General features: G+C 51.5%; 1 protein-coding gene across 2 annotated transcripts in view; it reads right to left on the reverse strand.

Annotated features, from left to right (window-relative positions):
* GALNT2 (polypeptide N-acetylgalactosaminyltransferase 2) overlaps positions 1-16,443 on the reverse strand; it is a 180,064-nt gene that overhangs the window by 19,680 nt on the left and 143,941 nt on the right. The window contains exons 4-10 of one of the 2 annotated variants that reach the window (XM_067711127.1): positions 15,490-15,588; positions 15,186-15,253; positions 14,864-14,929; positions 8,558-8,679; positions 6,385-6,472; positions 2,780-2,870; positions 1,668-1,771 (exon numbers count right to left, since the gene is read on the reverse strand). In XM_067711127.1, coding sequence (XP_067567228.1) covers positions 1,668-1,771; positions 2,780-2,870; positions 6,385-6,472; positions 8,558-8,679; positions 14,864-14,929; positions 15,186-15,253; positions 15,490-15,588 — 638 coding nt within the window. The remainder of the gene's footprint in view (positions 1-1,667; positions 1,772-2,779; positions 2,871-6,384; positions 6,473-8,557; positions 8,680-14,863; positions 14,930-15,185; positions 15,254-15,489; positions 15,589-16,443) is intronic. The other variant, XM_067711128.1, reaches the window with a different exon arrangement.

A 16,443-nucleotide genomic window follows, 5' to 3' on the forward strand; every position in this document is an offset into this window, starting at 1 on the left:
CCCTCAGGCTGGACAACTGCTGGGGGTGTGCAGGCAGCACCCAGAAAATCCAGTCTGAGCAGTACCAAGAAGAGAGGGAGGCTCACATCACGGACTCTTCCTGCTGAAACCCTCGTGCCTGTTTAACCCTGATGCGAGAAGACCCTCCAGAGCGGCCGTGTCAGAGCCTGTCAAGGGAGGAGGTGCCAGGATGCTCAGGCCGGGTGGCCCCAGCCCTTCCTCCCCGCCCACCGTGCGTCACCCTACCTGAGCCCCTTGAGCCCTTCCGGGGAACCTCGCACAGGGCACAGCTACATAAACATACAAACCAAACCAACAATAAACTAGGTAACAGAAAAGATTATTTCCCCTCCCACTGGCCTCTGGGTGCAAGGTCCCCTTTGATACTTAAATCAACGCTCTCCTTACACCCTGGCACAAAAGGCCGCCTCCCCTCCACGCACGCCAGCCTAACGGCACACACTGCTGCGAACCCCGCCGCGTTCTGGTCCCCCCGAGTGGCGGTCCTGGCTGGCTGGGCCTCCCCAGGGATGTCTGCAGGGCGAGGGTGACTCAGAATTCCCTTCAGAAGGTTAACAGTCCTTCTGAAGCCTTCCGTGCTCCACAGCCTTCCATCAAGCCCTGCCCGTCAGTGTACTGTTAACAAAACCGAGACGCATCTGACTCTGAACCTTCGCCCTGGTGCAGTTGCTGAGTCTAAAGAAGCTTTCCGAATCCACGAAGGCAACAACCTCTCTCCACAGGTGAGACGCTATCACTAACACTGATATCATAAAATGAGGGAAAAATAATGGGCTTGTCTAGTCTCTTAAACTTAAAAAAAATCAAAGTTTCTGTTACAAGTAAAAACTACTAAAAGTGACAGTGGCATCCTCTTTACCTCCTTTCCTCGCCCCCCTCCCCTCCTCCCAGGGTACGTCTACCGGGGGAGAATGTAATTTAACAGCATCCAATAGCCAAGGAGACAACTCAAAAGTGAAACAAACAAAACCCCCTAAACAAACAAATAAATTAAGAGTCTTTTTGTCTTTATGGAGTAAATACAATGCAGCTACCAATAAAGACCAAAGTCTATGAAGTTCCAACGTCCGTAAACATAGGTAGAATGATTTGTGTGATTACAAAAAACAAAACGAAACAAAACAACACGAAAACCAATTAGAACCATTCGCAAAGTAGTCAGGAAGGGACAAGTGCCCCGGCCTCTCCACCCCAGCTGATTCCCACGACCACAATTCAGCCAGCCCGACAGGCTTCGCCAGGGCTCACTTTCCACCCCATGTGGCTAAAAATGAATCTTAGAAGCTGAAATCCTCCCCCCATTTTTGTCAGCGTGCTTCCCAGACCTTGGATTCAGGTGACATTAAAAAGTGTGCATCTCCCTTCAAAGACTTACTGTGTGTCTAGCATAGCGCCCAACCCAAGACACTTAAGAATAAAAAGGGTCTATCTGTACCTTCTGGGGCTAATTGTGCTCAGTAAACCGCCACTTTAACGTCTTTACAAACCCTCTCCAAGGGGCGCCCTGCATACCACACACGCCTGCTTACCAGTCCTTCCAAAGCTTCCACTTTTCATTTCTACCCCTCTTGGTGGGCAGGAAAAGACCACGGTTTCAGCAGAATTGGAAACGGTTTGGTGTCCGAAGACACAAGGCTCATACGTACCCAGGTTTTCTCCTCCCCACACATCCATCATCATGTCGTATTTCCCCAGTTCTTCAAAATACAACTTATCCATCACGAACAACCCTCCAGCAATCATAGGGGTTCTAAAGAGGCAGAAGGGAAGAGAGGGAGAGGTCGAAGGTCAAGGTTAGATCGCCAGCATTCTAATGCCAAGGTCAAGCCTACAGGCCGACCTTAGGAACAACAGCACAGCCATGGTCTTTGGCCCAGAGCTCTGGGTGCCCCTCTCTGCTTGAGCCCTGCTGTCTTCAAGTGCCCCCCACTCGGATGCTCAGATGCTCCCAAGGGCGAGGGGCTGCGTGGAGCCTCCCTACGAGAGGGCAGCCGCCGGAGCTGGGCCCCTCGCTGACAGCGCCCTAGGCCGGTGCTCGGCTCTTCTGTGCCGCGGTCTCCTTGGAGGACGACAAACAGTAAGAGGCTACAGCGCCCAGCGCACGTAGGGAACGCAACCTCATCCCGGGCAGCTTCCTCCTCTGCTGGACGGGACCGTCACCTTCTCGCGTCCCCATCAGCCTGGGGACAGGCCGGCGACAGGACCCCAGCCCTGTGCCTGCGGAGTCGCCGTGGTAAGTCAGGGCCCCGGGCCGCACGTCTGGAGCTCACTGCTCACGGGGGACAATCGCCGCAGTGCAGACGGCGCCGGCATCCGCGGGGTTCCCTGTAACCACGCGTCCCTGGGGAGGCGTCCCCACCCCAGCCGGGCGCGGCTCAAAGCCAGCTGGTAGTGAACCCAGTGCTTCCTCCGGGGGACAGGAGGGCGGAGCCCACCGGGGGCGGGCAGGAGGCTCCCACTTGCTGCCCACCGCCTCCCCAGTCCCCGAGGGCAGCCCAACACTCCACCCTGTGCGGGAAAACGCTCTATGCCACCAAGACACGAAGGACGTGGAACTGGCAGATTTGATACACGTACATAGAAAAAGAATCTCAAAATACTTTACCCTATAATCTGGAGGCAGAGACTCTCCCCTGAGCTAGCATGAGGGGAAATGGGGGTATGGCTGGAAGGTGAGAGCTCCACTAGGTTCCTAGGCCTACTGTCTCATCTTCCACCCCAGAGAAGGGCACCCGAAGGACGCCTGCCTGCCACTTACTTTATGGGGGCGACCGGGTTCCCCTGCCGGGACCGTCTCTGCTCAGGCGTCATGTAATCCCATTTGAACACCAAGTTCCAGTCAAAGCCTGCTGGTTGCAGAAGAGAGAAGAAACACAGGATGCTGTGAGAACAGGCTGTCTGCTCCTGGCACCGCTGTCCGTCACAGCTTAAAAATATTTGTTATTTGGAATGGACTCACTGTAACCCAAACAAAGGAAAAACAAACAAAAACGACGCAGAGGGAAGAGAGTGACTGGGGGGGGGGGGGGGGGGCAGGGAGACCAGCCGGGAGGACGCACACTGAAATCTTCTTTCCCCAAGAAGCTTACCCAAAACAGAAGGTGTGGGTCAGACTTTTCTAAAACCAGAATGCATAAGAATAAATGTGAAATAAGAGAACTGGAGTCTGTGAGGACATATCCAAGGGCTGTAAGGAGGCGACAAAGAAGAGGGATCGATTTAATAAAAAATCTGCCAGGTGCCCCCAACACGGTCCCAGGGAAGGGAAGGCAGGGGGCGCAGGAGTAGGTGGGAATGAAGGGGCAAGCGAGCTTCACTTCTGATAACATGGCACCTGCCCCACGTCACTTCTAGAATCCACAGGCCGTGCGGGTGGCAGAGCCCGGGCCTGGCCCCTGGTCCACAGCTGTCGGGTCTTGTCTTTCCTCAGAGGTACCTGGCACACCCCACCTGCGGACGCTCTCCAGAGCGTGGGCCGCGTTGCCCAGGGTCTGACAGCCAAGCCTCACTGCTCCAGGGCCGTCCATCCCTCAGCCCTCTGCCAGCAGGCTTTCTGTCCGCAGGGCTGGTGCAATGCCTAAGTTCAGACCTTCCGTCTGTGTGCTCTGAATCCAGCATTTATCTGCCCTGCAGCCTGAACAGGGTAGGATGGCACAGGGGCTCGGGGGCTCCTAGGCCGGCGTGGCACACATCATGGCTCAACCAGAGGACAGAAAGGTGCCCCCGCTGTCCCTGTAGAGCGCAGCGGGCTGGCAAATGGGAGCGAGGGGCTGGAGGGCCAGGCACCAGTGGTGCACGGAGAGGAAACAGACACAGACTGATTGTCTGAGGAGCCCGGCTCTCCCCAGACACGGCCTGCCGCGCACACAAGCACCGCCAGCCAGGGAAAAACAGACGTCCCGGTGCACTGTTGACAGAACACAAAGGCCTCAACTGGCCAGCTGATGTAACATTACCTGCATTTTGGGGGGAATGTTCATTATTATTTAGCTTATCAATTTGGTCCGAAGAGCCAAGCTATATTAGATTTTTAAAAATCTGCTAAAAACATCATCCTTGATTTTTCTTTTTTCCTAAAAGGGGTTTGGTGAAATGCTCTTAGAGTGAATCTGGCCCGGCCCTGGGGCAGCGGCAGGCCGCTCCCACGCAGGGCATCTCACTGTCTTGCACCGGCTCCGCCGTAAGCGGCTGCCACGGGAGATGGAGAACCGTCACATCTCAGCTCCGGCAGATCCTCGGGGGGGGGGGGGACACACTCTGGACACTAACGCTTTCTTGACAGCCAAGGCTCCGAACTCTTTATAGCCCCAGCGTGCTCACCATCTTCTAAGACTCTCCTGACTCTTGTTTCCCAACCTAGGTGCGTCCTGTGACGGCCCGGCCAGAGGCCTCTGGGGAGCTGCCTGGTCACAGCCCTGCCCTCTGCCGGCCGCCCTGTGCGGCTGCACTATCATCAACCTGTTTCTCAGACAGGGACGCCGAGGGCCAGAGGAAAAACAGCTCCCGTGGCGACACCTCCTGAAAGAGGCACCAGAGCCCGGGCCTCCCTGGCCGGTCCCAGGGTTCTGATTTCTGAGGTTCCGTCCAAGGCCACGGTTCTACTGTGTTCTTTTTTGGATGTCAGTTGACCCTCAGTCTGTGTGTCTGTCTGGAACAGTCCGTCTCCTAATCAGCTCAAAATGTTGGAGATGGGAAAAGAAGCCCCTCATTTTAGAGAAAGAAACAGGGGTGCTAGGATGCTGGAAAAAGGGTTCACTCATCTCAGGTATGAAAAATCAATAGTGAATAAATTACACACGGAAAGTAAAGGCTCTGACATCTCTGTTATATCTCTCTCTACAGCAGGCTTCGCTGAATTCTTGGCTCTCAGCCGAGGTCTGAGAGGCAAGGCTGCCGGCCAGCTGAGATTCAGAGCAGGAGGCATTTACTGGGCTGTGTGGGAGCCCTGGGGCCACAGGTCACCCCCATACACACACAGTCCCTGGGACACAGGGGAGCCTGGGGCTACAGGTCACCCCCATGTACACACAGTCCCTGGGACACAGGGGAGCCTGGGGCTACAGGTCACCCCCATACACACACAGTCCCTGGGACACAAGGGAGCCTGGGTCTACAGGTCACCCCCATACACACACAGTCCCTGGGACACAGGGGAGCCTGGGGCTACAGGTCACCCCCATACACACACAGTCCCTGGGACACAGGGGAGCCTGGGGCTACAGGTCACCCCCACATACACACAGTCCCCAGGGACACAGGTCACCCCCACGTACACAGAGTCCCTGGGACACAGGGGAGTCTGGGGCTACAGGTCACCCCCACGTACACACAGTCCCGGGGACACAGGTCACCCCCACGCACACACAGTCCCGGGGACACAGGTCACCCCCACGCACACACAGTCCCGGGACACAGGTCACCCCCACGTACACACAGTCCCGGGGACAGAGGTCACCCCCACGTACACACAGTCCCGGGGACACAGGGACACAGTAGAAGCCTGCTCCTCAGGCAGGGCTAGCGGGACTCCCGTGCGCCCAGCAGCTTCGTGAAGCTCCTCGCGAGAACACGGTTTACCCAGCTGGGGTCCAGGAGCCCCCGGGGTCCTCAGGCCCTTTCAGCGGGTGTGTGACGTGAAAACTGCTTTCAGTTTATGCTAAGGCTCTACAGGCCCCTTTCAATCTCATTTTTCCAAAGTGCAGGAAGGAGCGTTCCGGAAGCTGCAGGACGGGCAGCGCCCACGTGGCTGCGTCCCCTGGTGCTCTCACCGTTCTCAGCCTTACCTTCTAACACGGCAAACGCTGATCGCTACGGCCCACGTGAACAAAGCTCTTTGGGGCCTTCAATGTGAAGTTTTAAGAAGGTAAAGAGAGTATCAGACAAATCACTGTGGGACCCCGCGGCGGGAGGGTTTGAGGGGTCACACTTGAGCCGCAAGGACCCCCAGGAAACTGGCAGGGTCATTCAGATAAAGGTTCCCCAGAAAGGTTCCACCACGGCGGGACGTGGGTGGCCGGCGGGCAGGAGAGGATGACAGCCAGGCCGCGGGAGGGCTGCGCTCTGCAGGCCTCGGGGCCCAGGAGTCACGGGTGAGCGGGGCGGATGGGCTTCCAGCAGGCGACGGACGCTGCGGTGAGGGGGAGGGTGGAGAGGGCAGACCCCCATCGGCCTGGCGTCTCCACACCGGCTCCGTACGCCAAGCCGGTGCCAGGGACGGGAACCACGCCTACCGCCTAGGGGAGGCAAGGCCGTTTCTGTCCCCTGGTGAACCCCGCCAGCTGAACACAGGGGCGCTCTTGGCCGCGGCCCGGCTCGGCCGCGTGCAGGCGCCGTCGCCGTCCCTGGGACCCGCGCAGCACCTACCGCCTTTTAAGTCCGCAGACGCGCCCACGTACTGAAAGTTGTCCATGTTGATGACGTCGATGATGGGGGACACGACGCGGGTCCTGTCCTGCAACGCAGCGAAGGCAACAGCAGGTGTCAGAGGCAGCCGGGACCCGCACAGGCGGAGGCCTGAGCGTCACCGCTCACGGGGAGACGGCCGCGCCGGTCCCCTGCCACCCCACGCCCTGGGGGGCCCGGCTGGGCACCTGCAGCCCTGCGCTGCGCTGGGTGTCGGGGGCGCAGAGGACGCTGCCCCCCAGGAGGCGCCCGAGCGCACGGGGCCGTCCTGCGGGTGTTCACTGCCTGAGAGCCTCTCCCGGGACCCCTCCTGAGTTGTTTTTTTTCCCCCCCAAACAGCCAGGAGCAAATGTCAATTTTTATTAATTCCAAAGAAGGAGTTTTCAGAGCGCGCCAGTGTGAGACTGGAGTGTTTCATTTAGTGTTTTCCCAAATGTCAAACCTCAACCATGGAGGAACTTTCATTCTAACAGGATCTAAGCTCGGCTGTACTTAAACACCAGTAATGTGTGAGCTGCAGGAAGCCCCAGGAAAGGACTCACGGCTGCGACGCCCACACAGATGCGACCCCGGGCCTGGGAGCCGAGTGTGGTGTAGAGGCTCCAACCGCATCACAGCGGACGGGTGACCGAACTGACTAGAGAACCCGGAGCCCGAGTCTGTCTCACCCGCGGTTCCACCCAACACAAAACATTCCCTTAGGCTGAGGCCTTTCTTTAGGCCACACTGTCGCTGCTCTGGTTAGAGTCTGTGAACACAAGACCTTTGAACTCTCCTGCCCTCTTTAAACCGGGCTAGTTGGTGCTGGGGAGGAACTCTGCCCCACGCTGACAGGGGACACAAGGGTGACGCTTCCCTGAGCCACGCCAAGAACCTGAATCAGCCAGAGAAAGACTTCGAGAAACAAATTAGGAACAGGGCAAGCGGAGCTAAGAACATACGCGTCAGAGGACCCCGCTCAGAGAACAGAGGGAAAGTCCAGCCACCACCAGGGGCAGGTTTACAGCGTGCAGCCCCAAGCGCAGAGGGTGACGTCCTCCACGCCCGGCTCAGCCTGGGATGGTGCCGCAGATCGTCAACTGCCCCACGTCCAAGTCCACTCCCTTTATTTTGATCTCTTTTGATGGGACTAGAATGAGGGAGAATGGCCATTCTCAACTCTTCCCATTCTTTCTTTAGGAGGTGGGGGCCTGTTTAAATAACCCTGGCAGCCTGACCACGAAGCACGCAGCCTCCACGCGCCCGGGTATCCTGACAGCTTTCATTCTGCCTCTGCGTCCCTGGGACGCACAGCCTGGTGGAGTGAGTAGCCAGGGACGGGGCCCCCGGGATGGGCATGCGTGCGTGTGTGGGAGGACTCAGGGAGGGACTCAGCGAGTCCCACTTTGCAGCCTGGGCTCTGCCCCCTGTATGAGTTTTGGTTAAGTGACTGAAGTTCCCTGAACCCCAGTTCCCTCAACTGTCAAATGGGGGCGAAACCCTGGATTAAGGTAACGTGTAAAGCATCCAGCAGGTAGTTAGCGCTCAGTAAACGGCAGTGAACGTGAGGGTCACAGCACTAGCAGTTTGTCTTATTCATGTCTCAGGACTCACTGTCCAACCGCGATCCCTGCTATGGTGCAAAAAGAATGACTTTACTATTTCTCTAGTGCTGTCATTACATCTACTTTACTGTCTCAAGGAAGCGCTTTCTTAGTAGGGAGGAAAGAAAGTCAATAAAGCAAGCAGAAGGCGAGAGAGCTATCACAAGAGGCCATAGGTCATACTAGTGATGATGTTTCTGGAAGGCGAAGGTGCACAGTCTCGGGTCAACCGACAGCCTCCCGCGTCCCTGTGTGGTTGGGACTCTGCCCCTCCCCACGAGCCGCAGCCTGGGTCTCAGGGCAGCACGGCCGGGCTGGGGACCCCGCGGCCTCTGTCCTCAGCTCTCTGCCCCCTCGGAGCTCCGAGAGTCAGTGCAGAGCTTCAGGCAGGGAAGGAAGAGCCCCCTAGGGGAAGGGCTGTCGTAGCCTCTGCTGACCCTGGCCTCCTACCTGACAAATGAATTTCCCCTATTGATAGATTCCCGTGGAGGATAAAATCCTCGTAGGACCATGTCGCACACAGAGGCCCTTCCTCTGGCCCGCATCCTCACCTCGGCCACCCTCTCCAGGAGGGGCTCCAGCCAGTACTCGTTGCACTCGCAGTGGCTGTCCAGGAACGTCAGGACCTTGGCCTGGGCCGCGTCGGCCCCCCGCACCCGCGAGCGCATCAGGCCTGTGGAGTGAGGTCAAAAACACGTCGCGGGGGAATGCCCAGGGAACGCGAGAAAAACAAACAAGAACTGTACCCCCAGCACCTGCACCGACACCTCCCCACGCAGCCCTCTTGCCGGGCACGGAGTTTATCGCCAACGTGCATGGAGGGATCAATACCACCTTGCAGTTTACCCAGGTAAGAGTTCTGTCAGGACCTTTTGTTTTTTAAGTTAATTGGATGACTGAGAAAACAACTTGGAACTACTGCCTTATGAGGAAGGCTTTGACCTAACTGAAGTCTCCTTTATCAAGCAATGGAAATGTGGAACTTCTAAAACTACTCTCCTCTGACACAGCAACAGAGTTTTCTAATTAACTGGGCTAAGGCACGTGTCACCCAGACACTTTAAGTGCTAAGGGGGCCAAATTTAATGGTGATAATTTCATGATAACAGTGTTGTGAGTATCTGTGTGTTCTAAGACTCATCACGAGCCAAATTAACATAAATGATGAAGCCCAGTTGTTTGGCTTTTACACAAAATTAGTAACACTGTTGGTCACATCACACAGTTTATATAGCTGTGATCTGTTAGTGATATCATTGTTTATTATCACACATAGTAACATTCATCACTAGATGGTGTGGTCATAAGTGGCTTCTGCTGTGTATGTGGGGCTTTTATCTATCTGTGGAGATGTGAGATTATTCACAACCGGTAAGGACGGTGTTGTGAGTTCTTTATGCAGCACAGGGGTCAGGAAGGGTTTTCCATGGTTCTTAAAGAGCTGCATGACAGAGTAGGAAAAAGGGCAACGATTTCTAGTTCTGGTATTACGGAGCAGCTTGTAATAGGCAAACCCTCTCTCAGAGAACAAGTATAAACTGAGCAAAATAGAAAATGCAACTATAGGAAAGGGCTAGAGTAGCCGAGGGCAGGCAGAACCTAGAGGGCATTCAATCCTTAAAAGAAGAAAATCACAGAGTGAAATCCCTGGAAACATGGTATTTGCCCCCGAGGTTACTCTCCAAATCCACTGCAGGGCAGCCTTTTTTGGCTTGAGGCGTCAGAGGGTAGAGTTTGGGGCTGGAGAGTGGCTGGAAACAGAAGGAGGAGATCCTGGGAAGGAGCTAAGTCCCAAATCTGGTGATAACTGCCCTTAAATCCTTGGCGGACGCCTGAACCTGCAGGCACAGGGGAGACCCCAAGGAGTCCATGAAGAGAAACAATTAGAAGACAGCAAGAACTAAGATTTCAGCTGGAATCAGGGACACAATTTTTGGCAATTGAGTTGTGCCTAGAAGGACTTGGCAAACACCTCATTTCTACAGAAACTCCAGAGGGAATACATTTAGGAATACGGACTACGTCTCAGGAATAAGGGATTCATCCAAGATACACATATGCTTTCGAAGTATAAAGACAAGCCTACACAAGTTCAAAGTCACGAGCTAGTAATTTAATTGCCCAGTATAACAAAGATCAACACCCTAGAGAAAGATGACAGAATCCAGTGTCTCTACAACATACCATTCACAATATCCAATATAAAATTTAAAAAATTAGTAGACAAGAGAAGAGAAAAATGTGATGCGTATGCAAGAGAAAAAACGTCAATAGAAACTCACTCCGAGATGACGCAGAGTGAAATTAACAGATGAGGATTTTAAAGCAGCTATTATGATAACTATACCCAAGAACTCCAAGGAAATGATCATTGGAATGAGCAAACATGGGGAATCTCAGCAGAGAAATGAAAACCACAAGAATTAAATGGATATTCCAAAACTGAAAACTGCAATTTTCTGAAATGAAAGAATTCACTGACGGCGCATAACAGCAGATTAGAGATGTCAGAAGGACCAGTGAACTTGAAGGTGGATCAATAGAGATTGATCCGTCTGGTGAACAGAGAAAAAATACTGAAAGAGAAAAAAAGCCTGAGTAACCTATGGACAATATCAAGTGGTATATCATATGTGCACCTAGAGTCCAAGAATGAGGCATAAAACAATATATGAAGAAATAAAAGGCCAAAAAGTTCCCAAATTTGGTGAAAACTTCAACTTACATATTCAAAGGGATCAGCAAACCTGGAGCAGGATAAATAAAAAGCAAATCAAATCTAGGCAAGTCACAGTCAAACTGCTAAAAACTAAAGATAAAGAGACAATCTGGAAATCAGTGAGAGGAAACAACCCATAACACACAGGGAATCAACAATAAGCTGACAGCTACATTCTAAACAGAAAAACAGAGGCCAGAAGACATTGGAATGACATTTTCAGAGTGCTGAAAGAAAAACTAACAGTCAACTCAGAATTCCATTCAGAGAAAATACTCTTCAGCAATAAAGGAGAAAGAAAGACTTTTCAGATAAACAGAAATTGAGAGATTTTATTGCCTACAAGAAAAAATAAAGTTCTAGACGTTCTCTGGGCTGAAAGGAAATGACACTAGATGGAAACCTGAATCTGTGGGAAAAAATGAAGATACTAGAAATGAAAAATATGAGGATAAATTTTAGAGTCCATTTATACATTCTAATTTCTTTATAATTGATTATTTAAAGCAAACATTTTAACACTGCACTGTGGGGTTTAAACCATCATTAACAACATATGAAGGAAACCACATGACAACAGCAGTATACAGGACAGGGAACAGAAATGGAATTAAAACCGTTGCAAGGTCTTACATTTAAGGTAAAGTTGTATGGACTCTAAATAGACTGTTATAAGTTAAAGATGCATGTTGTAATCCTCAGAGAAGCCACTAAAAGAAATGTATAGCTGAAAAGCTACGAGAAAATTCAAAATGGACCACTAAAAAAACCAAAAAAACACAAAACATCACTTCAAACTACATTACAAAGCTATAGTAATCAAAACAGTATGGCCTTGGCATAAAAACAGGCACATAGATCAATGGGATAAATGGAGAGCCCAGAAATAAACACACACACATATGGCCATTAATTTACAACAAAGGAACCAAGAATGTACAGTGGGGAAAGGATAGTCTCTTCAATAAATGGTGTTGGAAAACTGGACACATGCAAAAAAATGAAACTGGACCCCTATCTTACAACACACACAAAAATAAACTCAAAATGGATTAGAGACTTGAACGTTAAGACCTGAAACCATAAAAGTCCTAGAAGAAAATATAGGTAAGCTCCTTGACATCAGTGGTGGCAATAATTTTTTTAATTTGACACCAAAGCAAAGGTAGCAAAAGCAAAAGTAAACAAATGGGATTACATCAAACTAAAAAGCTTCTGCAGAGCAAAAAAAAGTATTCACAAAATGAAAAGGCAACTATGGAATGGGAGAAAGTATTTACAAATCATATAACTGATAAGGCATTAATATCCAAAATGTATAAAGAACTCATACAACTCAACAGCAAAAACAAAAACAAAAGCAAAATAATCAGATTAAAAATGGGCAGAGGAATTTAAAGACTTTTTTTTCCAAAGAAGACATATAAATGGACAACAGGTCCATAAAAGGTGCTCAACATCACTAATCATCAGGGGCTTCAAACCAAAACTACAATAAGATATCACCTCACACTTGTCAGAATGGCTGTCATCAAAAGACAAGAGATACCAGGTGTTGGTGACGATGTGGAGAAAGGAGAACCCTTGTGCAATGTTGGTGGGAATGTAAATTGGTGCAGCCACTATGGAGAACAGTATGGAGGGTCTTCAAAAATTAAAAGTAGGGCTTCCCTAGTGGCGCAGTGGTTGAGAGTCCGCCTGCTGATGCAGGGGACACAGGCTCGTGCCCCGGTCCGGGAAGATCCCACATACCGCAGAGCGGCTGGGCCCATGAGCCATGGCCGCTGAGCCTGCGCGTCCGGAGCCTGTGCTCCACAGCGGGAGAGGCCGCAACAGTGAGAGGCCCGCGTACCACAAAAAAAAAAAAAAAAAAAAACCAAAAAACTTAGTGTGGTGATCACTTCACAATATATGCATATACCAAATCATTATGTTGTACATCTCACATAGTGTTATATGTCAATTACATCTCAATAAACTGGAAACGATAAATTAATCAGGCAGGACAGTGGGAATGGAGGAATAAAAAGCACACAGGACAAATAGAGAACTTGGCCTATGAACACGGTTTTGGCTCCACTACCATTATTAAATAGCTGGATGACCTTGAAAAAGACACTTAACCTCTTTCAGCTTTAATATGTCCATCTGCACAACAAGAAGGACTAGGCTTTCAACCTTCAAAGTACATCAGTATTATTGAAATGCAGATGTCCAGGCCCCACCCCTAGAAAAACAAAAATTTTTATTCAATTGTGGGTCGGGTCAAGGCATGGTCTTCTTTTATTTTTTTAATTATTATTATTATTTTTTTTGCGGTATGCGGGCCTCTCACTGTTGTGGCCCCTCCCGTTGTGGAGCACAGTCTCCGGACGCGCAGGCTCAGCGGCCACGGCTCACGGGCCCAGCCGCTCCGCGGCATATGGGATCCTCCCGGACCGGGGCACAGAACCCGTGTCCCCTGCATCGGCAGGCGGACTCTCAACCACTGCGCCACCAGGGAAGCCCCATGGTCTTCTTTTAAATTCCCCAAGTGATTGTAATGAATAGCCAGGTTAAGAATCGCTGGCACAATTAAATCCCCAACACTAAATGAACCCAAGGCCATGATTTTATGCAACTGATTTTCTCTGTCACCTAGTAGCATTGCTATGAGCATTTGTGTATATGTTTAACTGTTTGGGATACACACACACAAGCACACATACATTTGTGTGTGTGCATTTTCTCACTGGACTGTCACATTCCTCACTTGTTCCATATAGTTCTACCATAATCTGGCTTCCCACAGCTGCCTCTCTTCATTCCTCCCCCAAACAATGCCTCAGTGTGGGTTCTTACCCACAAGAACAGCCTAACGTAAAGCAAATGCAAATTTATATTTAGAAGGACTGCTTTCGATTTCTAAGCAGGTTAGAGCCCCTCTCTGGAAGCTAGCGCTGTGGTTTGTCAGTTACAAAATGCCCACATGAAAGCTAACTTCTTTCTTTTATTCCCTCCTCCCGCCTCATCTTCTTTTTTTCCCCTGTGCCAGCAGACACTTTGGGTTTGAATTCAACAAGTTATCATGTAGTTTCTTTAGGGGCAAATACAATGCCAGATTCTGGTTTAATCTCAGCTTCGGGGGCAGATGTGAGTCCAGCAAACAGCTTGCTTAGGGGAAAGGCTGACCCCATTGTTTATGCATCTTGAACATCTGGATTGATGACCTTAGTCGGTTAAAATATGGTGTTGACGACATCGCCCTAACGGGCTCACCCACTTTACTGGCTGATTAGATTCTTGCTAAGAAAAACTGTATTTCCCGACTCCAGCTGGATTGCACAGGGGACCAGAAGAAAGACAATGTTCGCTGACCAAACGGCACAGCCACCACTCCAAGATCAACAGTCAGCCTCAAACAGCAAAAACGGCACATGTTTTAAAGCTCTGCCATTTTCCTACAGAAAGATTTCTCAGGACCACGGAGGAGCTGAGAATCCAGCCACCAGCTCTGTACCAGCATGGATGTGCTGGATGTTAATTACACTATGAGTCCGGCTTCCTTTCCAGACACTTCAAAGTAATGCTTTCCTCTCTGGAGCTTCTCTTATAACTACCAATAAAGTGGGCTCGATGAGCCCAGCTCCAGCAAAGACAAGACCGACATCAGGTTTCGAGGCTGGCATCTGCAAAATCCAGTAAGCACGTAACGCTGGTGGGCTTTCCCTTGTTTTTGATGGTTCACCTTGGGCAGGCTGTCAAACTGGAACCCCAGTTATTTTAACAGACGCCTGCAGCATGGAGTCATTAAAGTTCTCATTGCTAAATCTCTGTTTTTCTTCTAAATCCTAGTACTCAAGGGACTGATAAGACTTCCTAGGTTGTGAAAGAAAGAGAGAAGCCAGTTCTCTAAATACATAAATAAAAGCGTAAGTTGAACTATTGCCCTGGTTCACAAACAATTTCAATTAGTTAAGCTTTCGATATCCTTCCTGGGGTTGCTGGGAGAGGCTCCCAAGAGGCTCTGTTGGAGGAAGGCAGACAAAACACGAGACAGTTCATTGTTCTTGGAGCTGAAACGCTTCTTCACATTATTACTGGGCTCAGGAAAAGTCAGAATTCAACTGTCTTGGTACTGAACTGAGAAAAGTCTTACCTTCTCGCCGATCATTCCTGAGAACCCGCACTTTCTCAATTTTCCCCAAGAGTGCCCCGTCTTCCGCTAGGAAAAGAAAAGAAGCAAAGCTTTTGAAACTCAAGTGAACTAACGGAGGGCTCGGTGGGCAGGGACAGTGATTCTCCATCACCTTCGGGCTGGTGAGCCCCTCGGGGCTTGAGAGGCACCGTCTTTCTGCGGCCCCTACTTCTGGCCTTTCCTTGAAACTCATGCTTAGCACCCGCAGCCCAGGAAGGCTTGGGTCCAGAGGGCCAGACGGAGAAGGATGCTTGGTGTGGGGGGGCAATCGGTCTCTACTTACGGTCATTGCTGTAGTCGTCCACCAAAATGATTTCTTTTATCAGGCGGGGCGGGCTTTTCTTAAGCACGCTGAGGAAAGGCAGAAAGAGAAAGCTGCAGGCCTTTCAGGCTACGACTGGGGTGCACAGTTCTCACCCCTTGGCCCCCGCGGGGCCGCACAGTCAGGTGCCCTGTCTGCACCCCCACAGACAGCCCCAGCCCGGCTGTGCTGGGGATCCGGCCCGCGTTCAGCATCCCTGCCGGGGGACGTCCCCTGCCCGCATAAGCGGCAACGGGTGGCAACAGATGGCAGCCGCTGGCCTCACCTGACCACTGTTCTCAGCAAGGCCGACCTGGCTTCGTTGTGAAACGTGATCACCACGCTGGTGGCCGGCAGATCTACCCGCCACTGCTTCCGCTGACACCTGAAGGAGGAGAAAGAGTGACCTGAACGACGAGCCCGGCGCGCCCCCGACAGTGTGGGCAGGTGGCCCTGCAGGACGGGCACTCGGGGTGGACCTGTTGTCTGCAGGGGGCCCTGGCCTATTCCGAGATACGGCGACAACGGCACATAAGGACACAGAAAAACACAACCAGAGCAACATTTTAAAAGATGAGAGATTTCAGTGAAAAGTAACATATTGAGAACATCTTTCTAACATGTTGGAAAAAAAAGTGTGTTTCAAAACAGTGAAAGCCCATTTAGTCTCACATGCAGATACACCTCTACGGATGTGCTTTTCACAGTTCACAGTGGTTATTTCTGAGCGGTGGAACCAACTGTGCACCGCTGCTCTTTTCTCGTTTCCTACTTTGCCTGCAGCAAGCACGTGAACCGCTGGGATTCTTCCCAAAGTTGCATGTGGTACCTGGCACTACCCCACTGACGGCGCCCCCGATCCTGGAATGCAGGACACACGCCCCTCACCTCGCCAGACCGCGTCCACACGACGTAGGTGACAGCGGTGCAGGCTGCTGCGAGCGAGGGAAGGATGGGTGGGCACCTGAGCCCGTCGGCTCCCCCTTCCACTTGCGGCAGTACTGAAAGAACCCAGGACCGCTCTGAATAAAGCTGATTCAGGCCTGCAAACTACGGGCAGATTACAACAGGCACTTGTCACGTCTGGTCCCTGCAGACAGACACAAGGCTGCCACGGCCGTAAATGGCTGCTTGAAAACACAGGATGCTATAGCCCTAGGCTGAAGATGCTGAGGTATCACCCACTAGGCGACAGAAAGGACTAGTAAAGGGAGACTGGGTTCTGCAGAACCCATCGTTA

This window comes from Pseudorca crassidens, chromosome 16, assembly GCF_039906515.1.
Source record: "Pseudorca crassidens isolate mPseCra1 chromosome 16, mPseCra1.hap1, whole genome shotgun sequence".
NCBI classification, from domain to species: domain Eukaryota; kingdom Metazoa; phylum Chordata; class Mammalia; order Artiodactyla; family Delphinidae; genus Pseudorca; species Pseudorca crassidens.